Here is a 26,202-nt window from a genome sequence, read left to right as displayed (position 1 = left end):
ACTCTGGTCGACATCACTAGGTTTTTTATGCTTGCTCTCTTAGCTGGCGAGTTGAGTCCCCTAACATTCCAGCACAAAATCTGACAATTACGTTGCGACATGAAAAATTTGAGAAGCAACACCTTGCAAACAGTCAAAATAGAACAACTGATATATAGAAGGTAAACAAGTAGGCATTGGGGGACCTGGCAACTCGAGAGGCATGGTGGTAGAACACACCGTACGGCCCACTACTAGGCAAAAGCAAGTGCCAGGTAGAGCAGAACTAAGCAACGACAGAGCACGACAGAGCTGCGCAACGCAGGCGCTAGAAACACATAGGAGAGCTTTGCTACTCCTGGCTTGAAAACAAACTAAACAGCAGCTAAGGAACGACCAAATCTTGAAACTGAAAACACAGCACCGGGACTAAACAGTGCACTCATCGCTCCATGACAGGCGCTGGCGACGGTTTGGTCAGATGTGGACAACACATTATGCCGAGTTCCCCACTACCATGACCGGCTCTGCAGGCACAACCCTTGCCTTTCCATTCTTCTTTGGGAGTTGTTTTCCCTTGTCGACGAGGGCTTTGAAGCTTCCCTGGTGAGCGGTTGCTCGAAGCGCTGCGAATAGGAATAGTACACGATTAGTTTCTCATGATCTATAAAGAAAAAAAACCTTTGAGATCTCAAATTTTCAGCCTGCACAAAGAACCCACTGCATTTCCAGCAGCAAAAATGATCAATGCAGACACTCTGGATCATCCAATGCAGCTTCAATGAACAGATGACACTGTTCTTTCAGCCTTTGTTTCAGGACAATAGATGCTGAGATCAAACCGTGTAGGTGCACCAAATATGGCATATACGACTCAGGCACAACGAGCACATTGTCAGAGACCATTCAAAATCAGCACTAGTGGCACTTACCAATCAAAAGATTAAGCCGGTTCTCTCTTTCACTGAAGAAGAAGATAGCAATTCATCCATGTCTTTTACAGGGCAACTCCATTTCAGTCCAGGCACAACATGTAGTACTACTAACAATCTGACTGTTTTTCCACAACCAAGTATGAGACACACGCACACACAGAGCACCCCTGACCTCAACGTACACTTGCTGTGGGCGGGGGCAACAACAATGACACAATCGAGCACACTCAGATCAGGTGACTAACAGGAGACCGAGCGACGAATCAATCAGCAACGCTTCTCGCCTGCTCCAGGTAGTGGTCATGTCAGGAGCAGGGGGAGGTTGAGCAATGGTGAATCAGGAGGACCATCATATAACCCTTGTCAAAAGAGGCCAAAAAGAAAGGGAAGAGAAACGAAGTAAAAAACTATAACCGCGGTGTTCCGGTAGCTTAGTTTTCTGTTGTCTTGTTTCTTTCCTGTTGTAGGAGATGCAGTATGGGGGGATCTGTTTTCCTCTGCAGTGTGCTAGCAGGCAGCGCCTTTGCGGCAGGACAGGGCGCCAGCGCCAGAGGTGATGGAGCCAACCATGGATGATGACTTGGCGCCGAGGCTGGAGGCACGCGAGTAACTGGCTGAGGCACCCGCGCCAGATGGGGTGAAGTAGGCGCCGTTGAGCAGGAGGTCGCCCTCTGATCTCCAGTTCCAGCTCTTCCAGACACTCGAAGCGGTTTCGACTCTCTTAGTAACCTGCAATTTAGTTACACTGAAAGTTAGCCACTGATCGAATGGTTGTGAAGGCGAAGAATGGATGAAGTCTAAAGGCGGATCATGAGAATATCGTGTGTACCTCCTTGGCGAAGGGGTTTGTCGGAGCAAGGTAGCGGTTGCCCTGGCTGTTGATGGTCGGCTCAGCGCTCCCGCCAATGGCGTACATTTCCCAGTGAGTGTAATCATTGTTCACCACATGGAAGTAACCATGCCTGCACCTGAAACAAGGGAAATCGAGACATTGACAAGGGTTAGCAAAATGTTATTCGGGACGCATAAGAAATGAATCCGTGATCAATGCATTGCAATGGTGGACACCAACAAGCATACTACTGGTGTAGATTGGGGCAAGTTTCAGTATACTGGCGTTCAGTTCGTAAATTCACCTTGGCATCCTCTGAATGAGACCTTCGCCAAAATGGTTGAAGGCTATTGTCACCTGCATTGCCTTGTCCTTCACATAGGAGTCACTGTGGCCAAGTAGCATCACCTGCATCATTTCAGTTTTATCATCCTGAGAAATCCAACCAGGTTGTTTGCAGAAAAACTCTGAAAGAATCTCGTATGCACGTGACAGTGAGATGCTAAAGTCAGCAATATCCACAGCATATGCAACCGACAACGTCTGGTTAGATTTGGAAGAATAATTGACATGCATGGAACTAATGCTAAACTACACTTCTGCTGGCAGAAAACAAACTAGTCCTGGCATGTATACGCCAAAACCCTGTAGATTCCTCCAAACTTCAGATGTCTTTGGTGAAGAAAACAAAAGATCGTAGAGCAGGCACTTAATTATTGCAGGGTGAACAAAAACAAATGCACAGGATCTAGTAGGATGTAATACCTCATTGTGGTGGGTGAAGTAGCTGTTGGACACTGTGATGGCCGTGGATCCCATGATGGCATCGACCAGGCCGTCGGCGCAGTTGGACAGCGAGCAGTGGTCCACCCAGATATGGCTGGATCCGAAGATGGACACCGCGTCACCGTCGGCCATGGTGCGCCACCCGTAGTGGCTGGGCGAGCTGCGCACCATGGCGTTCCCCGTGGGCTTGCAGTCGTGGATGTGCAGTCCGTGGATGATGACGTTGGTGATGTACTGGATGGTGATGCAGGCGCCGTTGGCGATGTGCACGTTGGCGCCGCGGCCGTCGATAGTCTTGAAGCTGTTCATGATGAGCTCCTGCTTGAGCGTGATGACCATGTCGCGCTTGAAGATGATCCAGAGCGGCTCGTCCTGGATGACAGCGTAGCGGAGTGTGCCCTTACGCGGGGTGACAGGGTCGTCGTCGCCGGGGTCGGTGACCACGTAGATCTTGCCGTCGCGGCCGCCGATTGCGTTGCGGCCGAAGCCGATGCCGCAGTCAGCCAGACGCTGGCGGTTGTGGTGCCAGTCAGGGTCGCAGCGCCAGCAGTCGTCGATCGGGTTGCCCGTCCCGCAGGACAGGTACCCGAGGTTCCGCCGGGCCGTGATGTTCTTGATGGACCTGGGCAGCCATTCATCAATCCAAGCAGCAAGCTTTCAGTTTTCAAACATTTCAATAATGTGATCAGTCACTTGTGCTAGCATTCAGGAATTCATGTATAGTAATGTGATCGGCAATGCAGCCACAAAAATTGATGAGCATTCACGAAAATCACAGAAAGAACAATCCATAACTATAATTGAATTTTAATGACAAGGTGTAACATTCAGGATTCAATTGCAGTAATTTGATGACAAATGCAGCCACAAGACTCAGTGAAGGTTTACACAAAATAAGTACACAGATAGAGAACTATACTATTCCTCTGGGGACCAATTACCCTGCCCTTGTCCGACCGTTGGATCTAACATGTCGGTCACTAATTGCTTCTTGGCACCAAGCACAACAGCAGCAACAGTGGAGCATTCTTTTTCCGTCAGTGCAATTTTCAAGATTCCAGCTACTCGTCATTCCATTGCAATCTAGAGCATGTTTTGTAGAGTTGAATACGCCGATGATATTTGAACGAATCATTTTATTTTTATTTTAATCTAAAAATATAAATCACTTTTTCTTAGCCTACCGACTCAATATTGGATTTAGAATCCCAACTAAACAGCGCCATAGTATGCAGATGCGGATCAGCTGCCGTTACCAGACAGCTCTACCAGCAGCAGATATTGCATAGAAGATTAGGTGGGAATTGAGCAAGGTTGCTGGTGAGCGCCATGAATGCGCCCACGGTGGCGCGTGGCAAATGCAGGGGCGAGCAGACAGGCAGGCTGCCCCCACACGAGTGAGGAGAACGTGTTGTGTCACCGCCTGCCCCCCGCACCGCCACTACTCTACGGTCTAGAGCCACTCTCGCCTGCTCGGTGTGTGTGTGGCGGCAACGCCACAGTGCTCGCGATGCGCACTAAAAGGAAACGGAGTTTAATGGCGTCCGCCTCCGCCACCGCCACGGCGGTGCGGCGGGGTGGGTCGCGTCGCAATAAAGCGTTGAAGCTGCGTGCCCGTGTCACCCTGAGTTGCATGTGGGTGGGGCCCGCGTGTCAGTCCCTGCTCCGTCGGGTACCCACGTGGCAGGGTAAAGTACACTCCTACCGGTACTAGCCAAACCAGATCTGCTCCGGTCAGGGCGGTATTCTTGTTCGTATCTCCCTTCTCATTTTTCCTTAACCTTTTGTACGGTGAGCCTGCTGGTGGGCCCGGCGTGTCGGGCGGTGGATACTATTACTGCTACGACACTCTACTCGCTGAAAAGAAAAGGTCCAGTAATGGAGACAACTGCAGTGACAAAGCACTAATCATGCAGATCTACCACTGTCATTTAGCTAGTGAGAGTGAGAGGAAAGGGACGTACATGTGCACTTCGTCGGCCACTGCTTCCGGGTCGTCCACCGCACCGGCAACGGTCCTCGTCTTCGCCACCGCCCCGTCGGCGTCACCGCCCCTGCAGCAAAGATAGAATTCCAGGTGAGACACAGGCACGACAGGGACGCACATGCACATGCAACCGATAGCAATAGCTAACACCACCATTTGCTTTCTTTGTTCGCGGCAGCAGTGTACGACACTCCCATCAAAGAAAAGAGAAAAGAGAAAGGAAAGTTGCAGTTCGTAGTACTAGGACGACGATAATTACTTCTCCAGCACTAGCATTTCGTTCGCAACGAAGAAGGGCAATGGAATTGCTAGTTGTGACGGTAGAAAAGCTGTAGCGGGTGAAGCACGGTTGGAAGCCGTACCCCGTTCATCATGGGTTCCTGCATGCTGCACCGCTCGAGGTGTGGTCTGGTCGGTGGCGACCCAAAAGGTCTCGAGAGCAACGCTTTGCGCATGCGAGGGCAGCGAGGCCACACCCAAAGCTGCAACACCATATCTCCTGGGTGCATTGCTGGGGACGCGAGGCGGCAAGCCGCGATCTCGCTTGCTTCCTCGGCCAGCTTTTGCGGGGTTCTTCTCCCCGTCCTCCAAAATCTTTTACCCCGCTTGACCGTGGCCGGTGCAGGCCAGGACGGGGTTTTCGTGGAAAATTACCGCAATGCCCCCCTCCCTCTTCCTGACATTGGTGGAGCAACGGCAGAGACGCACAGTAACTGAGTTTACTGTTTACTAAAATTCTGTATCGATTCTGCTGTTGACATAGCTGCTGTATCAGCAGATCTTAACCATCCATTTGCGATGTAACGGTCAAAACTGCTCAACTGCACTCACGTTAAAAGGCCCAACGTCCGAGGATCTCCATCTCTGCCTGCCAACGTAACGAACTCGCAAAAGCGAAAGCATCTTCTCTGCTCTGCTCTGCTGTAATCCTACCTTGATACAGAACTACTGCTTTGCGCACGGATCTAATCCAAATAGAATTCCAAATTCCCAGCCCCAAAATACAAATTTCGCTTGTTACCGCGCACCAAACCATGGAACCCCAAAGTTTTTCGGGTAAGAAAAGAAGCTGGGGGGAAAGCAATTCCCTGGGATCTGGACGAGCAAACGGAAAAGGCAAAATTGGACGGCCGGGATCGCGGTGTCAAGAGGAACCGACGCGCCGGATTCATCCACCTCGCGAACCGAGGAAAAGCAGAAGGGCAGAGGAGCAGCGCTCACCTCGGCGTCGGCGTCGTCACAGCCGCCGGCCATGACGAGACCCGCAGCCACCGCCTCGCGCCGGTCGCCACCACGGCCGCGCTCCGGTGCCTGGGAAAGAGAGGGGCCGTGCGGAGGATTAGTTGGTTGAACTTGAACACCAGGTGGCGAACAGCGCCGCGTGGTCGCCACCACCACACTGGTCGGCGCGGCTCGAAAAAGTTGGACGGAAAACACGGCGACACGGAGATTGAACGGCTCGAGCCCAAACGCCGAAAGAATTTTTTTCGAAAATTGCGCCCAGGAAAATACTATCAAAACGAAAAGGCATGGCGAAAAATTTCGTACTGCTCCAAACCCGAATCAATCTGCCCACCAAAGCCACCAGCCGAGCTCGCCGGCGCACCCACATTACGCGAAGAGGAGAGCGACGGCACTCACCGGAGCCCATCGAGGAGCCGTCCGCCGGAGCCGCCCCCGAGCGCCACGCTGCCGGCGAGCACCACGACGACGAGCAGCAGCGCGGCGCTGAACGCCGCCGCCAGCCCGACCCGGCTCCTCCTCGCCGCCGCGGAAGCCGCCTCCGTCATTGCTCTCTCTCTCTCTCTCTCAAAATGAGCTCGTGCTGCGTGCGTGGTGAGAGAGAGGGAGGGAAGCGGGGCTGATCGAGGGCAGCTTGGAGAGCCGCGCCGAATTTATACTACTACTTCCCCTGCTCCTCGCTGCTGGAGCCCCGCACCGGTCGTGCCCGCATTGCCCCTCGAGACCAGCGGTTTCGCGAACAGGTCCTCGGGACACCGAGCGGAAGGACGTGAGCGGAAATATTGGAAACGATAGGGAGCCCTAGTTCTGGAGTTTGTGTCCAAATTCTAAACGCGCGCCGACTAATTGCGGGGTTACATTAGGTTAGGAGATTAAGGAGCGGCTGTGCGTACGGTCCACGAAAGTCAGCCTTCCACCAAACTGGCGGGTATCACAAGAGACAAGACCGCCTATAAATGCAAATCATTTTCTCCTCGAGATAAACTTTGAATAGGCTCATAGATTATCGGTAAAACTATTCTTCTATTAAGCTGATTGAAGGGTAAGTGTGCTCCAGCTATCCAACTTTTTTACTACAAGAGCAAGAAGTCTAATGCTACTCTTAATGCTTTATCCTTAGTGCTATTTTAAAGAAAAGAGAGTAAGAAATTAAAGTTAAAAATAAGTTTTTAATGCATGCACTTATATTGCTTACTTTTTGAAATCTTTCAAAGCAATTAATTATCTCACAATCAGCTAGAATTACTAAAGAAAACTAGTTTTTTTCGAAAAAACAAGTTTCATCTCTCTCATTTTTAAATAGCTTGCCACATTAGTTTTTGCTTACGTAGATACTTAATTAATATCTAAAAAATCAACCATGTTGGAGCATTAGAAAAGACCTAAGGCCCTGTTTGCCAGGCATTTGGATTCTCCAGTTATTAGTTTCTGATTCTTTTTCTTTCATAAAAATTATTTATCTATTAAATAAGAATCAATTTACTTAATCATTTGACAAGTACGATAGATTCAGATTCTTCTTGCTAATGTAAACAAACAAATATTTCTTCCCTCTTTGATAGGAAACAAAATCCAAAATGGCTGCCAAACAAAATCCAGAAGGGCATCTGGAGAAATATTACAGGCGGCCAAGCCGGTAATCACCTCACCTGTACGAACAACGGCATCGCCCCCTGAGACATAATTACTAGAAAAACCAAGGGGTCTCAGCACGAAAGTCCTGCACTTTTAATCGCAGCGCCTGGCCTGCTCCATCCATCCAACGATCGGGAACTATACACGCGGAGGCGGAGGCGGAGGGAATCTCACGTGCCGCGACGATTGGGGTGGGCCCACTGGCCAGTCGGCGAATGGGCTCCGTGGGGGCGGGTGGGACCCCGTCCGAAGCATCCAAGGACGGACCAGTGGATCTGTCTTCACTGGAGGACGGGTCCGGGAGCTAGAGCTATGCGGCGCATGCCCCCGTGCCGTGCCTCTGCATGATGATGCATCATGCGTCTTCCTTCTAGCTACGCTGGTCCTCGTCGTAACAATTTTTAAGGTCATTTCTTCTCTTACGGGTGAAATTTTTAAGGTTATCTCCCCAAGCATTGGGTACGTAGCCATGGGGCTAAGAATGGAGAATGGACTGTAAATATATATAGTAAGAAAAATATACATTTGATTGAAAAACGGATATAAATATGGATATATCCGAATTCGTTTCCCAAAAATATAGACGGATAGCATCCGTATAGAACTTCTCTAGAATATAAATATGAGTAATATAATTTTATTCTTATCTTTTGTCCTCTTACTTTATTCTTTTAATCCTATCTGCTCTTTTGTTGTTTAGTAGTGTACCATCTATACTGTAGCGATAAATATGATTATTTCATGTCACATCTAAAGATCTAAAATCATTTAAAGTTATGAAAGGTAGTAAAAGTGATTCTTTTCCTTAAGGTAGATGATGATCTATTAAAAATGAGGTCCCTATGTTGAATTGCCTACATGCTCGATTCAGATAAGTTTGTTATTTCACAATTTATTATTAGAGTTAGAGGATGTTCGTATACAGTTAAATCCAATGCATACTCGGATATGGATTTAGAATCGAGCAATCCGATTCGTATTAGCATCTAAAGATATTTAGATTCCTATACATATTAAAATATAGATAGCTACATTAAAAATAAACTATTCTATTCATATCTTATCCTTTCCACCCCGGCTCGACAAGAGACGATCAGGGGGCTGACATGCATGCTCCAGTGTTGTGTGAGACAGTGCGAGGGAGGCCTAATGATTCCGACGGAAAAGCCAGCCGGAGAGGCATTGCTGCCACAATGATGCTGCATGTCTCCGTGAAATGGAAACAGAGTAAGGAATGAATCACCCGTGAACATTTACATGCGGCAGCAGCGAGTCGCCGTAACTTGTACGCGTGCGGATGCGTGTGGGTTTGTTTGGTTCGGGTCGCGCCGATGCGCACGGCGCATGCGCAGCCGGAATTAGCGCCCCGCTTCGTGACCGTCGTCTCACCCAGACTTGTGATCCCGGCTACAGAGCTACTCTACTCCTTAATCGACGGCTTAAGTAACCACCTCTCCTGCTTTCTGCACTCACTGAAAATGAAGGAGGCATTGCTGCCACAATCGTCCTCTTCTCGACGATTAGATTCGATCGCTTTTCCAGGTTTACTAGATAGATCTAACGAGTAGTTGTATTTTTATTCTAGAGAGGAATGAAATTACGTGAATAGAATAACTTGATTATTTACCACCGAAAAGATTAACTATTTTATTACGATATCACTCATGTTAATAAAATATAGAATCATTTAAGTTAATAACTGCAAGATACAATAAAAAAATAAGTGAAACCACTTATTGACGGTGGCAAAAAATTCCGAACAACTGAGTGATATCGTAAAACAAAGCAGGGAAGACAGCGCTTTGACGGTTAAAACAAAGCAGGGAAGACAGCGCTTTGACGGCTGCCTTTTACAACTTTACATAAGTAAATACTAAAAAAACTACACTTTTACAAAGGATTTTCAAAGACAAATATAGTCTTTACCATGTATCTAATCTTATATTTTTTAACATACTAATGGTCAAAGTTTAGAAAGGTTGACGGCACGGATTTTAGAACGTCAAACAAAAAGGAACTTATGGATTAGATAATTTCATCGTACTTGAATCAAAATTTGGATAATAATTAAATCAAGCAGAGAACAAAAACTCCCGCAGCAATGGGTGGGTAAATTACATCATACACTGAAGCTGCACTAAGACAAAAACATAAACCAAATGCAGAGATGGAAATAAATCATACACTGAAGCTGTACAAGTAATAGAAATAACCCAATCCAAGAGACAGGAGGATCACCAAATGCAGAGATGGAATCTACTGCATATAGCAGAGGAGGCCGGCTAGTTTCTTTAAGGATAGAGGACGGCTAGTTAGCTATGTGGACGTGAGTGTATCTTGACTTGTACATAGAATCATACACTGAAGCTGTACAAGTAATAGAAATAACCCAATCCAAGAGACAGGAGGATCACCAAATGCAGAGATGGAATCTACTGTATATAGCAGAGGAGGACAGGGGGGGGGAATCTAGCAGCCCTTAAGAACACCTTCAACCATATTTTCTCCGTTTCGTTCTCTTCCTTATTCACTTCCACTTTCTCATTCTTTTTATTTTCTCTTATTTTCAACAGCTTCCTTTCGAGAGAAATCACGAAGAAAAAAGAGATAATCCCGTCCTGAAAAAAATGATTCCGAGAATTTTATCGTAAAGAGAAACCGATAAAACACTGAAGAAAATAAAAATATACATGTGTCTACCCTTCACGCGAACGACCTTGATTACACCGTGCGTATAGAGTCAAGCGATACGCATGAGCGCGAATGAATATATATGGCAGATATGTACGGGCAACACAAAGATTTTGTGAGCGCAAACTTCTGTGACCCCTACGTGGCAGACGCGATGGGATTTCCTTGTGATATGGTTACATGTACAACAGAACAGACGCAAGGATGTATGTATGTTTCTACGATGCATTCATACTAAATCTCTTTCTCCTACGGTAGTTTAATTGATCTTTCACAGCGTCAGATCGACAGAGGAGGCCAACGGCTGTGCCAGGCCGGAGCAGGACGCTGGGGAGTTAATCGCGCGACCATCGAGAAAACTACCACGCATGGCAAGGCCGCGGGCGCAGGGGAGGTGCTCTGCAGCCCTACACATCGGCTAGCTAGAGCAGCCTTTTTAGGAGGCACCAGGCAGCCTGCGGACCAGGTCAGCCTGCAAGCTCTGGCTGCCATGGCACTACTAGTTTGTCTAGTAATTTAAAAGGAGTTATTAATTTTTAATCGAGGGAAATAAAGGTATAATTTATTTAATAGTAGTAACTGTTAGATGAAGATCTAATAGTAAAAAAAATTGATTTATAAGTGAATAATATTTTTCTACAGTAGAGATATATATAATTTTCTCCTGTATACTTAGATAAAAATTTATGACTGAGGATAGATCAAAAGACAGATATATAATCGGATGGACAATACGTCGAGTGAAACGAAACTCTGATTTCAATCGACTCAAACGTAATAAACTTGGTTACTTAATACTTCCTCTATTTCATTATATTTATCCATAGCCTACCATGCACACTTAGTTTCAAGAAAAAATTAACTAGAAATTACTATCCATACCTAACATGATACAACAAATTTCTCTCTTACAAAGCATTTAATTAGAAGTAGAAAATAAAAACATTACAATAACTAAACTCTTGATTTTTTTTCAATGGGCAAACATTTTGAAACAGTGAAACGGAGGGAGTACATGATTACTACCGTTGTACTCTACATCGTATGAACAACCTGTTTCCAACAGATACCTCATTCGACATGAGGCATTTGCTAATCTTCTTGACGTGAGAATCCGCATGTTGCAACGTAGAGAAGGCAAACCAAGGTGAAAACACCTCAACTATTGGAAACTGATTCGTCGAAAAGCAAACCTATAAGCTTTCAAAAAAAATTGAAACTTTGCACAGCTCTAGGTGAGGTTATTTTTCTACATGCATGCAAAATCTCAAGTTCAAATTCGGTAACACTTAAAAGTTATATACAAGACAAATTTCATGGGCAGTGCAATTTTTTGTCCTCAGTGGCAATAGCATTTGCACCGTTTCCAACAGTTGAGGTGTTTTCACCTGAGTTGCACCCGGCAAAACTAGGGCGCATTTCAGACGCGAGGGCTTTCGCACACACTACAAGAGTTTCAATTTTATATTTGTTATTAATTTATAAGTGACCTTCAATTTATTATTCTTTTCTATTTTTCTTGAGCGGCTGATAATGTTTTAGTATAGTTTGTATTTTTCTCGATAGTAATAATAAAACACCAAGAACATAGTTGACAATAAACTAATTTCCCAGGGTCCTCCACTTGCAAATAAAAACTTCTAGTAAACTGGTTAATTGTCACACCCCAAAATTCCAATTTTAGGTTGTGAGCATTTTAAAACAATAAAAATATTTTTTCTAAAATTTGAAAGCTTTTCAAATAAATTTTAGAGTTTAAAAAGAATTTTTTATGTGATGAAAATGTATTTATAAAATGTTATAATAAGTTAAGGAATTTCATGGTTGGATAAATTCACGTTCCATTTTTCCCATATCATCCAAAAATTCTCCGTGGATAATCTCATCTCACGTCCTTTTTTATCCAACCTAACGTGTATTGTCTTTCCTCAATATTTTTCTCTCTAGCATGTGGCTCCAGACTAACAACATGCTATCAACCTTGCATCACGTTGGATTGCTAGCAGGATGACCCATTTGTGTGCTAAAACCAACCCAAACCAGCTAACTTGCTTGTGCATATACATGATCGTTTCCATCCACCTCCAAGCGACGTCGTCCATTCGCCTGGCAGCCACGGCCGCCCAGCTACCCATCTCTATGGCACTTGCCCTCCCCTCTCTTCCCCATCATTTCTTCATTCAATCACCTACATCAATCCAATATTTATTCCCCTCAAGTCAAGATCAAAAATTGTTGCTCTAAATGTCTCTAATAGCCATAATGGCAATTGAAGTTGGCTGCCAGTTACTCCTTATCGCGAGCTTTGTCTTCTCACTCAGATTTGGAGTTCAAGACGGCCTCAAATGCAAATCTTAACAATACCAAAGTTGTAGGTCTCGTCGAGAGATTCTATTTGCACCTATGGAAGTCTCCAATTGGATAATGAAGCTAGGAGTTATTGCCCCCGAGATCAGTACTATGCAGATAAGGCTGAATTCAAATATTTTATCTTGTGATGCCATTTTGTAAATCAAGATGGTATTTCTAGAAATTCCAATGAATATCAAAGTTGTAGATCTTTCCCCTTCCCATTCCTCTCAAATCACATCCACAGTCGTTGCCCTACCTATGCGCTGACGCCGCTGCCGTTCACCGCCATGCCGTCGAAGATTGGCATCCGCGTTCCTGGCAATCCACCCAGCCAAATGCCTTGATTTTTCACCAAGGTGTGCGCCTGGTCGGTGCACACAACTCCTTGAAGCGGCACGGCCATAGGAGCAAAGAGTCCACCGGGATCTACATCACTGCGACCGCTACCCAGCGCCTGGGTGTGTCTAGCGAGCGCTCTGGGGATGTCATCGGCGTTCCCAATGATTCAGCGAAGATCAAGCCGTGCCACCCGCGTCACGGTGCGTCCTATCATCTCTTCTATGCGACCATAGGAGGGCTCGCTTGGATCGGAAGCGATGCAATGGGAACATGAGCCGGACCTCCAACGCAACACGTTGCCACCGATCCTGCCGTTCGGCACCTAGACGACCTCCTCCCCGATCATCGTAGCAAGGTGAGGACCAGCCCCTTCCCCTCCTCCTTTCCCCTGTGTTGTTGTCCCAAGTGATCCGTAGCCAAACCCCCATCTCCACGGATCCATCGTCGCACCGCCATGATCTTCGCTATCGTGGACAGGTGTGCCATCATGAATGGCATCGGCGTTCCCTAGTTGATCAGAGCTCGGATCGCCATGCCCTTTGACTAGCATGTGTCCCAAGATGCTCCCCACATGCTCACCAACCAGATTGGCTATTAGAGCACTGATGCCACCGGGATCATGATCGTTGTGTCGCTGCCCAAGTCTGGACAAGTTTTGCACGTGCTACGCGGGTTCATATCACGTTCTCCAGTGAACTAGCACTCCAATCCACAAGTCCTTTGGCCGAGAAGTGCCCCTATTAGTCCTATACACCCTACCAAAATCATTTTGTACAAAGCTACAACAAAGCCCCGGTTTTCAACATCGCAATGTCTGCTGCCCAGTGTGGGCACACGTCCTGCGCACCTAAAATGCCAGCCGCGTTCCCCGACGAACCGGGGCTCCAATCACCGATCCCTTTAACTGAGAAGTGCCCCTAGTTATCCTCAAAGACCCGTAAAAGCAGTTCGTCCAGAAGAGCATCGACGCCAACAATTTTGTGGTCGCTGCGCCGCTGCCCTCTTGTCTAGTGTGTTTACATGTGCACCCAGAATGCATATGCATTCCCCATCAATCCAATAGCCGTCTTGATGCGCCAAGCATGTCATAGCATGTTGAATCATGTTTTCTGCTTAACCCCAGGAGGGCACACCTAGATCTGTAGCGTCATATCTGGAACATGAGCCCCAATCCCGACACTGCTATCCGAATCCTCCGCCGCTTGATCTCCAACTCTGGTTAGTGCTAGGTTGTTTTGCCTTGTCAAGACGTGTTCTAAGAAATATCAAAACCTTCTATTCAAACCATTTCTTGAATATCAAAGCCAATCTCCGAGAACATGCACGTCTTCTTCACTGCATCTGTGCGCGATCACCACCGAACCTAGGAGCATTTGTCGTTGTTTTGTCGCTATCTCGGAACCTTTCTACTCAAGACCAACTATAAAACCAAGCTTGTCTTCTCGTGTTTTTCACCATGCTCTCCTTGATTTGTTGAAACGCCATTGTTACCCAATGTCAACATCAGTGATCGTCGTCGTCGTCGCCATTTAATCGTGCACCTCACCACCTTCAGCTCGCCGGTATGCATGTCCTTTTGTACCTTGTGTCAAATTGAGCCCTCCATGAGTTCATGGCTGCGCAGCGACTCTGTCTGCACCATCTCAATCCACCCTAGGCCTTTCCCCCACCGGCGACGCCGAGAGCCCACTGTCGGCCGACTCCTTCATGCCAAACTCCCTTGCTCTGCTCTCTGATCTCTCTCTCTCTCTCTCTCTCTCTCTCTCTCGGTGAGAATCCCAAATAATCTCTCCAGAGATCCTTTATTTATGTCCTTATCTCCTGTTTAGAATGTTTACATGTTAGCACTTGCCTTCTATAGTCCATCATGCCCCAACTCATATAATTGAACTAGAGTTCATCATCTCAAATCTTGTTCAACGATTTTTTTCTAAATTCGAATACCACTTTACACTGTCATCCAATTCAACATGTTCTAATAGTTCATACTTGTTCATACCAGCCTATCAAAATTGATCACGTCGAACTATATAATCTCTAAACATTATTTTAATAATGGAATACATATTAGAATGCTTCGACATGTAGGGTCCACATGTCGTTACACATACGCTATGGATTCGAGGTGTTAAAACAATACGCTAGAATTATATTGGATATCGCGCGCTAATATTCTCGAGCGTCCTTTCACACCTTTTTCTAGCAAACCCCATATTTCCTTACGTCACGGTCACATCATCGCATGTATCTAGTCTTTTATCCCTTTCCCTGCCGATATCATGCTATCGCTATAGTTGGGGTTTTCCTTCAGCAAATAATGTCATAAATTCATCAAGGATATTCCCAGAGAATATTCTATCTCCTTTTTCCTTTTAACCCTAATTTAATCTTCTAAAAGCCTATTCTTCTCCTTCTGGACTCTAATTTAAGCAGTTCTTGCGCTCAATTTCTTCTAAAATTGTACCATATCCAACCATAGTGTTTTTATGATGTGTTGTATTTGTTTGGTGTATTATTTCTTATTTGTTTTGTGCTTTCTCTTTTGTCTGTGGATCTTATGAGCAGAATATGACATTTCTAGAGATTCGATGAGCTATAAGGTTGAGACTTCAAGATATGGCAGAACCGAGTTTATTAAGATAACTGAGCAGCAGCCATGCAAGTGTTCTTTCTCATTTTACACCTAACTTAGGGTTTTATGATAGTTATTTATCCTTCATGCATGCTTGTCTAATTTGAAACCTACGAATAGAGTTTACTAGCAATTATCTGGTTATCCTTGTCACCGTTGATCAAGTCATGGGAAATAAATGGTAGATATGCTAGTCGATGTCATGGTTAGGTTATGAGTTAAACTTGACTAATTTTTATACAATATGAATCGGGTGTGGTAATCTTTTGTAGCAATATGGTATAGGGATCCTACAGGATGATTTGTTTGAGGATGGTGCAAGAAGGCTCATGTGTTGTGCTCACGGTGGGAATGTGTATGTTCCTGTGTGGGGTTCTAAGGACCGGTTCTTGAAGCATGTAACCCGGCTAAACAACGCAACCACTAGACCTATATGGATACGGTCTGGCCAATTAATTCGTCACCTCTCTGATTCTATGGGCACTAGTGAATGGTTGAGTGGCACAAGAGGGAGCTTCTGCAGCGATGGAATCGTCTGTTAGCGGTGAAACCTCAGTGGGTGCCTACAGATCGGTGGGAGCTTTGTAAAGGTCTTGTAGTGATCTCCTGGCAGCACACCATAGGAAGTGTGCAAGTGCTTGATCAACACGATAATATGGAGACTGTCACGTGGTAATGCGGGTGATGAAATTACGACTCGTGGGTAAAGTGTGCAAACTCTGCATATAAAACTGATCGATTAGCCGTGCTCACGGTCAAAAGTGGACTTGGATTTTTTCTTGATTAGTTGAGATCAGGGTTCTGGTATGGATCGTATGGTAGACTGGTAATGAGATTACTTGGTGAGTTTGGTAGCTGGATATGGAATATTTGGTGAATTTGGTAGTCGGATGAAATTCGATGAGCTATTTTTCTTGTTTAAGTTATGTCTTCACACTTAGTAAATAGAATGCCTATTTTTTAGAGTTATAAGTTAAGATTGTTTAGTGTAGTAAACCGGTGCCTAACATTTTCTTGATTTAAGCCCTCATGTCATACTTTCCTATACTTGCGGAGTATATTATGTACTCATACTTATTGTTTCTAATATTAAATGCTACTCAGTTAGAGAAGACTATATGAAGATCAAGGAAGCTGAAGACTACAATGAAGACAGAGTGTCCTAGGTCACGTTGCCCCCAGTCAATTGCATATGGTGTTTCAGTCTTCCGTTGTTGTTTAAAACTTTGGTAATATTTTCAATAAAGTTATTTTTGTTTAATATATAACTGTATATCACTGATATGTCATCGCATGTATAATAAAATTGATTCTGGTATATATGTGGAATGTACCTATTTATTTTTTAAAAAAACCATGCGTGACATTAATCTTTTAGTGACGTTCCAAGGAAACTGATTTCTCCTACTTCATGTAAATTTCAGTGAAATTCCCTGACAATGTCAATTTCAGTGAAATTCCCTGACATCCTACGTATTACTCAGCCCTAGAAGTTTAGGTACATACCAGGTGTTGGAGGAGTACATATTCCCCTTTCTATCTCTTCTTTTTATCCTTTTTATCACGTTGGTTTTCGAAAATGAGTTAAGCTCTGTTTGGTTCAGTTTCGACTATCTTTTGCTATTTAGAAGTATAAAACTGAACCAAACAGTCTATTTCTGAAAATAATTTCTGAGAAGTAAAAGTTAAAAAAACTATCATTCTTACTAATTAAAAGCTGGTCTGTAAGAGTTTTTTTTAGCTTCTGAGCGATAATATTTTAAAGGTATTACATTATATTATACATTTCATCTGTATCAAAAATTAATTCAAAAATATTTTTTTATAACCCCTTGTTTGGATAGGCCTTTTTTAGTTTTTTCCTAAAACAAGCCGAAAACTATCCAAATGGCTGGTTTCGGGCCCCGACTTCTAGTGGCTTTTAACTGGCTGAGGAAGCGTCTGTGACTGAAATAAAATAAAAGCTAACAAGTTGATTCTGGTTAGCTTTTCTGTCTTTTAAGTGTACTGAGAAGTTAAAAATTTATTATACAAATCAATAACTAAAATTCAACTATTAGAGCTACTTCGTAAGGTAGCCAGAAACTTTAAAACAAAGTATATCCAAAAGGGTCTAAGTAACTTTTCAGCGGTTTTAAAAAAGCATCATGACAGCCAAATGGGCCCTTAAACGAGTTAGTCAACGTCATCTGGCGTATGGGTACGTAGCTCCCTGCTCCCCGACGTAGGTTTGACAAACCACGTGACGATGTATGCATGTGTGCAAAGGCGATGGACCTGCGACTACTCTGCATGCAGCCTGTCACCGTCCAAATCACTCGCTCCCAGGTCACATCTGTCATGTCACTGCCGTGTTCAGTTCACTGGGTAGGACGTTAGCTCAGCATGCATGTTACGTCTAACTGTAAGGCGAAGCACTGTTTCCTCTGATGACTGATATCATCTTTTCTAACCCGGCCATGGCAAATAAATCTTCCTTGAGTCAGTACAGATTTCCGTGACCGCATCAATATCTACTTGCGGCAGTGCAGCTAGCGTATCATAATTCATAACACGACAGCTGCAAACGGACCTTTTATCTTCAACTCTTGGTCGAATCTAGTGTTTTCAGCTGGCATACTAACATATATATGGTCAGAAAGCTAACGATCGAGTATGATTGTTAGGGTAACTTTAATAGTTAGAGCTAGTTGTTAGTTCTAATCATTAGAGTGTATGTATTAAAGTTTATTTATATCTTAAATTTTAGAGGAGGCTTAACTTCTTTTTTCTCTTTACTCTCTTTTTTATCTCTCCTTCCACCTTCTCCTACTTCTTTTTTTCTTCTTCCATGCTAAAAAATATAGGGGCTCTCAGCTGTTTCTGACGAGTAGGGGGCTTAAGCCCTCTAGCCCCTATTGATTCCGCCCTAGTGCTAAGGTGGATCGCCCTAGTGCTAAGGTGGAATCCGCTTTGTGCTTAGAGCTCTAAGTATGAAACAAGTCCCATCTCTAAGAGATAGTTTTAAATATGAAATAGGCTCACCTTAACACTTCTTTCTAAGTATGAAATAGGCTCACCTTAACACTTCTTTTCTCTGTAAAGTATGAAAAATTGTTAACGGTGAGATCCGTATAAAATTTGAGAAATGTGCTCTACTGATTACAACTAACTATTAGACCTGCCCTTAGATGATCACAACCAGGAACGGAGCTTCTTCTGGACCAAGGTGGGTCATGCCCATATCCCCGGCCCTCCTACTTAGGAACAGTATCCTCCCTACAATCTTCTTTTACGTGTAGCTCTCTGTAATCTTTTTTCTTAACTTGGCAACCTGCAATCTTCCTCAAGCTCCGCCACTAATCACAGCTCCAACAAACTACAGATTAGTGACATGCATGGCAGGCCACACGTCAAATCACCGATTCAGACCATTTAATTCGATCCATATTAGTAGTTCATAACGCGCCAGTGAATGCATGCATGCATACGTGCATGGCCAATGCATCGTCGTTCATGCATTCAGCTCCCGGCCAAGTTCTGTTGCGACCATCAGCTATCTGTTGTTGTGATTCGTGCAGCAGTTAGCTTGCCGGTCACCCTCTCACCATCCAAATTGACCTGTTGCGACCGTTGGTTATTAGCTATTGACCTGTTGTGATTATGCTGCTGCTGGGGATCGACTGAGAGAGTTAGCTAGCAGGTCACTCTCACCATCCAAAATGATCAGCTGCATGATGTATGCTGCTCCAAGCACTTTCGATTCCCTATGCATATTCTGCGGTTTCTTCTGCTCCAAAAGTCCAAAGTAGCAACAAACTAGTCCTCGCCTTGCTCCTTACAAAACCATCGGAATCTGCCGTTCGTTTCTTTGAGAAGCCGCAAAGACTAAGGTCAAAAGGGTCGATCCTTTTCCATGTTTCAGTAACTCCTGTTCAGGGGGGAGTGACGTTTGATCGTAACAGTACATACTCACGGTCAATATTTTCAATTGAAGCTCATAAAACTTTTGCATGAATTTCGTAGAAAAAACCAGCCACAACAATTACGAACTGGAACATAGTAAGAATACTATGTCCAAAGTCCAAACCGTTGATCAACTTCACGAACAACAAAACCAAGTGCTGAGCTGCCGACTCTCTCTATTGTGATGACACCTGTCCACTCAATTTCTCTTCTCTTTCATTCAATCATTGAATTACATGATAGATATATAAATAGAGTCTTACAATAATCCTTTTGGATAGATTTCTATAGAATTTGCTTCCACCCGTAACAGAATCGCTCGTGACCGGTGACGCCACGCCTGTGCAGGGGGTCGGAGGTGGGACCCGCGTGGCAGCCGGTGACGGGAACCAGTTGGAAGGATCCCAAAACCAGTTGTCCAGCGGCCAGTACGGTGCAGCGGAATGGTCCTAGCTGGATCGCTACTCACTGGCAGGTAGGTCCGGGATCCCGGGCCCATCGTGTTGGTGACTAGGCCGGTAGGCCCTGCGCTAGCTCCTAGTCTCGCGCGCTCTCGGACGCACATGCATGGATCCATGCAGTAGGACACGGAGAAGAGCAAATCGCTGCGCACGTTCAGGTCGCTCAACTTGGCCCGGAAGTGATCATGCCACGAGAGTGTGTCTATATATATATATATATATACACTTTTGTATCCTTCGGTTGTATGTACTTCGTTTCTAATATATGTTAAAAAGAAGTATGTATATATATTAAAAAAGTAGTATATACATTTTAGAAAAAAATCATTTACAAAGAAGTATATACATCTATAATATAATATATATATATATATATATCATATCACAAAGTAATATATATATATTTTAGAAAGTAGTATATATTTCAATTATAATATGAATCGGGCTTAGAATATGTACTCTAGAGTACATACTAGCTTTCCTATATATATACAGGAACGCTATTCTATAATATACTATAGAGCTACTGAGCTACTACACTACTGAGCTCAGTAACTCTGTAGTTCATAAGCTCCCTGGTGTAGAATACTTAATTTAACACCCACTCATGTTAAATAGGATTTTTCCGTTCGTCGGTTTTTCGGTTTCAGAATAAGTGTTTTTTTTTAATAGAGATCTTATGGTTGTTAGTTTTCCTGTTTTATATTATGTGATTTTCTGTTTTGTATTAATGATTTTTCAGTTTTCCTATTTTATAAGATGCGATTTCTGGTTCTCTAAAAGAGATTTTCTGAATGCAGGTTGATTCGACGAGGTTGGATTAGCCAACACATTAAGTATTTATTTAAGACACGCAATATATATATGAATACTAGTCTGTACCCCTGACTCGATCTATCGTTAATATTGTTATAACTGAAATATATTCTACTCCCTCCGGTCTCGGAATAACATGTTTTAAGGTCATCTCCCCAGGGACTAGCTCGACAAGCGAAGATCAGGAGGCCTGACATGCTTGTGGTAGATGGGAGGGAGGCCGGCCTGATGATACCCCGGCAGGCTGAGAGGGGGAACCTCCGTGGGTGTGGGTGTGTCCCCCGGCCCCGACCCCGGCGCAATGGAAGAATCCCCGTAACTTGTACGCATGCGGATGCGTGCTATCCATCGAGAGTTTGTGTGTGGCTGCAGGCTGCTAGTAGAGTAAAATTGGGTCTGGTACGTAGTCGCATGCCGCATGTGCAGCCGGGATTGACGCGCCCGTCTCTCACTTGTAATCACTGCTACCTTAATCGTGCCTTATGTTATATTAAAAAATCTCAAAGAATTCACTAATATTTTTTAATGTGATAGACTAATTTTTAAAATTATTTTCAACCATATGTTATATGATTTTTAAAATTAGTAATGATTAATATTAATTAGCATAGTTTGTTGATTATATCAAATATAAAAAATATTATTTCTATAAAATAATTAAGCTATACATGGATATAATACATGATTTTTAAGTAACTAAATACGTTTTCATACCATGTCATACATCCAACCAAATATATTTATGTACCATCCCATATATACAACCAAACATCATACTTGTACCACCTCATCTAAGATCATCCCATCCGAGATAATAATCTCGTTCTATTTAGGGCCTGTTTGTTTCAGCTAGAGATTCTGAAAATCAGCTTATAAAAGCTAGATTGTAAAAAACTGGATTGTAAAAAGCTGGATTATGAAAAGTTTTTAGTTGTAGATTCTAAAAAAAATTTATGGACAGTTTGGTAAAATGAACTTTCACAATCTATCAAAAGCTGAGAAAAACCAGCTTCTCAGATTCCTACAATCCAACCAGCAGATTTTAAAAAACTATAACCAAAAGCTGTCTGTTTGTTTCAGCTTCGAATTGTAAAAGCTGAAAGCCACAATAAAAAACTGAAACAAACAGAACATTAACTTTGTTCAACCAACCAAATGCTACCTCAATTATGCTCTCCGGACTGTCAGAAAGAGGAGGCAATTATTGCTGCCATGATGCATGACTATACCATTATATTGTCCCAGACAAACTAGCAGCAGGAAAAAGCACTTGATGCAGCATGTCGCCCCTTATCAAGTACAATATTGTCGCATCTGCACACACACTCTTTTACAACTATTCTGACTGGTTTAGCTAGGCTTCTCTCTCTCATGTGGAACAAAGCTACTTGGAAATAAGTTTTTTCATGTATGAACACAAAGGTTTGGTGTAAAAACACCTAGGAATACAACTGAAGAAGCCATACTGATTTTTGGACAGGCGGTGAGTCGTGAGCTACTGACGGCTCAGCAGTGTGTGTGCTACTGGCGGGGCCCGGACCGGCCGTTGTGGAGTTAATTGCGCGCTCAGCCACCGAGAAAACTACCATGCAGGCCTACCCATGCTCCACAGGACCTTTTTCAGGGTACAGGAGGCCTTTTTCAGGGTATTCTTTTCCTAATGGAGATTTTATACGAGGTGACGATGGAGTAAATCTTTCGTGTTCTTCCGTTTTTGATTTTTTTGAATTCTCAATTTCATACAATATCTACTCGCGGTCATGCCGGTCAAATTGAAGGCACCGTCCACTTTTCCTTTCTCTCCCATTGCGTCTTTCGAGTTCCTCTTCCGGGCTTTCGAGGAGGACAGCCGATCGAGGCAACGTCGTGAGGACGTGTTTTCACAAGCCACGCGAAGACGCATGCATGCAAAGGCGATGGATTCCATATGGGCCTGTCACACCGTCCAAATCGCTCCCAGGTCACGTCTCGCCTCACTCCCTCTGCTGTAGCAACGACTGAGCTCCAGTGAGCGTGTTCGATCGTTAGCTGATCACGTACTGTACGCACTGCATGCTAGCTCCAACGAACTAAATGAGTTAGTGGCATGGCAAGCCACAAATGAAAGTCGCTATCAACAAAATGAAGCCTTTCAGTTGCGACGACGACCATATATCAGTTATCTGTGGTTGCGCTGCTGCATTTCATCTTGTCACCATCTACGTCGATCCATGCTTGTTCCAAGCTCCTAACACTTTAGGTGTGTTTGGTTGTCCGCACGAGGTTTTGTAGAGCTACATCGTATATTCTGGATGAAGGGAAGCAGGTTGAGGGAATCCGTATTCTAGAAAAGAAGTGTGTTTGATTGGTTGGATAAGCAGATACAGGTTGAATTTGAGTTTGTGTTTGGTAGGCTGAATCTGAAACTGTATGAAGGAGCTCGCTGTCGCTGACGAGTGGACCCAGCTGTATCCTGCGAGCCAGGATGGCAGCTACGGCCGAATCGGATGCACGCGCGAATGCAGCATCTGACCGTATGCCTGCACCCACGCATGCAAGGCTGCTCTGGTCATCCACCCATCCAAACGTCTGTCTCAGTCATCCTATACGCCGAAAGCTGCACGCTCGGATGCACGCATCCAAACACCCCCCTTTGTGTATGCATGCATGTTCTGCAGTTTCTTCTGTTCCAAGAGGCCAAAGTAGTAGCAACAAATTATAGTCCATACTAGAAAGCTAAGTGTGAAGCTGCCTCTTCCATTGGAGCATTTATATCTTAGAGAAGCAGCAAAGACTAAGGTCTAAGGCCGTCTCCAACGGCAGTGGCGAAATCGGTCGTTTTCCTGTTGACAGCGATGTTTGGCGCTCGATCCTGCCGCATCCTTCTCCAACGGAAGCTGCAACATTGATTTTCCCAGTGCTATAGGGTTGCAGGATCTAGCATCGATAGGCAAACTTGCCGATGGAAACCGGCCTCCGTATTACTGTTCCTAGAGACTGACATGTGGATTTGAATGGAGAAGTAGAGTAATAGAAGATAAGAAATATAGTAACCGTTGGAGATAAAAAAAATAGAAAATATTTTAATAGTGTTAGAAAATGCTGTGATAGTATTATAAGGAATGAAATTTTAAATATCTGTTGGAGATTACCTAAGGAGTCCATCCTTTTCCATGTTTCCTTAACTCCCTTTTGCTGTTGATACTTTTTTGGATATTGCAATGGGGTACATGAAAACAATTAGGTTACATAATTTTATTAGGTTCCATGAATACTTTATTAAACTTTTGCCATCATGCATCGGGGCATTGAGAAACAGAGAGTAGGAGTCAACAAATGTAAAATAGACCATTTTCTTCCGAGGCCTATGACTTTCTTGTACTATTGGATCAGTCGCCTTTAGTGGTAGTTGTCTCAAAGTTGGATGGGACATGCAATAGGAATTGTAATTTTTATTTTTTTAGGGGGTGGAGGCGATTCTTAAATGTAACGTAGGAAGCTCGTAGAACTTTTGCAGGAATTTCACAGAGAAAAAACAATTCAATCCAAATAGGATTTCACATAAAAACTTTTTGACCATGTCATAAAAAATCCTATCGGGCGTGCTCATTATTTTATTGTGTATAGCCAAATAGTCATGACGTAGGTAACTCATGAAACCTGAAGTTATAGGCCTATGTGGCGAAATGTATATCGCTTTGAGTAGCTCAGATAGGAAACTATACCCAGGATTTACAAAATCGTTTGGGGAACAGAAATCATTACACAACAAATTTCCAAAATTGGCTAATATTAAAAAAACTGCTTAAAATTAAGTGATAATTTGACCAAATTCATTCGATTAAATTTGTAAATCGGAGACAAAAACTAACCAAGTCGACCATTTGGTAACCGCTCGAATCCAACCGAAAACCGGTCGAAGTACACTGAAAACTGACCAATTTTTTTGAATTGTCTGCATTTTGAACGAATTTATCAAAAACAGGTCAAATTTACCAATTAACCGAGCGCATTTCCTGAGTTGAAGTGAAGTTTAAAAATAATGGCTCAACCTTGTAAAATCAATAACTAATTCATCTGAGCTTCAAATCAAGTGAAACAAATTTTGTTGGTTTCCTTGTAACATGACCTACATGATAAAAGTATTTATACTCATAAAAAGTTTGAATATTTTGTGAGAAAATGTATTTGCTAAACCTAGTTAAATGCATAGTTAATTCTTTGCTAATCCAAAAATCATGAAACCAATTTTGTTAGTCTTCTTATACGATCCTATGTCTTTTAAAAATAACTAACCCATCACACCTCCAAAATTAGTGAAACCACTTTTATTAGTTTACTTATACTATAATTTATGTAAAACAATAATGGTAAATATGAAAAAGTTAATTACAGTGTTGTTTCTTAACATGTTCACTTTATGCTTATTAACTTTGTAAAAATCATGGAGAAATTAATAAAAATCTAAATGAAGTGAAACCAATTTTAAAGATCCTCTTAAAATACACCTACACAAAAAATATGTGTTTGCATCTTAAGCTTTTCCTTAACGTGATGGGCCAAATCATCCTGTTCAGACGACCATTTCAGTATTTTTCTTTTTTTTTTCAAACTTTCTCTCCATAAAATATGATGAAAACGACATTATTTAAAAACTTTTTTCACAGAAGTTCTTAGAATTATCTCTAGTATTTTTATTTACTTTTTTATTTTTTAATTTAAATTTGAAAACCGGTCGAATTCAAAATGCGGTGCAGATCGAATTGACCGGTTTTCATGAATATCGAGTGGTTTTCAACGGTTTAGTGAACGCTGACTATACCATGCGTCAACAGTTGACCTCTTAAACCTAAACAGGTCGAAAAATGTGAGGATGAATTCATTTACTTTCAAAGAATTTTTTATGACAATGTCCTATAGAAAGAGTAGTTTTTATTAGAGTCATGTAGTAAAATCTCTCTTTACGTATTACAGGCTTTTAGCCCCACTTTTTCAATAATTCTGTTAATTACATAATTTTATCGTACTTAAATATAAACCCTAAATATAGGAAATTACATGGCCACATGAAGACTTTGCTAAAGGGAGCAAAGACAATAGGTTGCGTTTGGTTAGAGGATAATATTGGACAAGATATGATTATGTATGTTTTGTTGGATAGCGCGATCTAATTTTTTGTTTAGTAGCATAAATAGGGTGATTCAATTTCTTGTTTGGTTGTATGGATAGAATTTGGATGGGGTTAGCCAAAATTTTATGGGACCTACTTATCATATATTTAGTTTTTTTTATCAAAATATAATCATATGAGATCTTGTTTTGTTGATTTAATTGTAATGAATACAATGATACAATTAAATTGCAAATCTAATAAACGATTTAGGAGATAATATTATTTAAAATGTGCTAACACAAAAATATATTTACTCTAATTAATCAGAATATATCACATCAGCAGAGATAAAGCTTATTCAGAACCTAAATGACTTATCCAGCCTATTTTATGGAATGAGTTCATCCAACATCAAAAAAAATATTCCTCTTAGGCTCTGTTTGTTTCAGATTCGGATTGTGGCTTTCAGCTTTTACAA

General features: G+C 43.1%; 1 protein-coding gene across 2 annotated transcripts; it reads right to left on the bottom strand.

Annotated features, from left to right (window-relative positions):
• Window positions 1–916: 916 nt before the first annotated feature.
• On the bottom strand, window positions 917–6,372 carry LOC133889704 (probable pectate lyase 8). 2 transcript variants are annotated; one of them, XM_062330160.1, is made up of 7 exons: window positions 6,161–6,372; window positions 5,741–5,830; window positions 4,497–4,586; window positions 2,512–3,154; window positions 2,051–2,154; window positions 1,744–1,882; window positions 917–1,643 (listed from the first exon to the last, which is right to left on the bottom strand). In XM_062330160.1, the coding sequence occupies exons 1-7, from the start codon at window positions 6,307–6,309 to the stop codon at window positions 1,422–1,424; spliced, it is 1,437 nt and encodes a 478-aa protein (XP_062186144.1). In that variant the 5' UTR covers window positions 6,310–6,372; the 3' UTR covers window positions 917–1,421. The 2 variants fall into 2 exon arrangements, with proteins under 2 accessions (XP_062186144.1, XP_062186145.1); XM_062330161.1 differs by lacking the exon at window positions 5,741–5,830 and having other exon boundaries at window positions 6,161–6,371.
• Between the last annotated feature and the right edge of the window lie 19,830 nt (window positions 6,373–26,202).

Source organism: Phragmites australis, chromosome 13, assembly GCF_958298935.1.
Source record: "Phragmites australis chromosome 13, lpPhrAust1.1, whole genome shotgun sequence".
Classification (NCBI taxonomy): Eukaryota; Viridiplantae; Streptophyta; class Magnoliopsida; order Poales; family Poaceae; genus Phragmites; species Phragmites australis.
Note: the sequence above shows the minus strand (reverse complement) of the source record. Positions and strands in the feature narration are given on the sequence as shown.

What these genes read in the sequence shown, in the direction of transcription:
- LOC133889704 (XM_062330160.1), bottom strand. Translation starts at nt 6,309, where the DNA reads ATGACGGAGGCGGCTTCCGCGGCGGCGAGGAGGAGCCGGGTCGGGCTG. An exon ending in GTGACGACGCCGACGCCGAG is followed by an intron (nt 4,587 to 5,740) that starts GTGAGCGCTGCT and finishes TCTTTGCTGCAG; the next exon opens with GGGCGGTGACGCCGACGGGG. An exon ending in CTCATTCAGAGGATGCCAAG is followed by an intron (nt 1,883 to 2,050) that starts GTGAATTTACGA and finishes CCCTTGTTTCAG; the next exon opens with GTGCAGGCATGGTTACTTCC.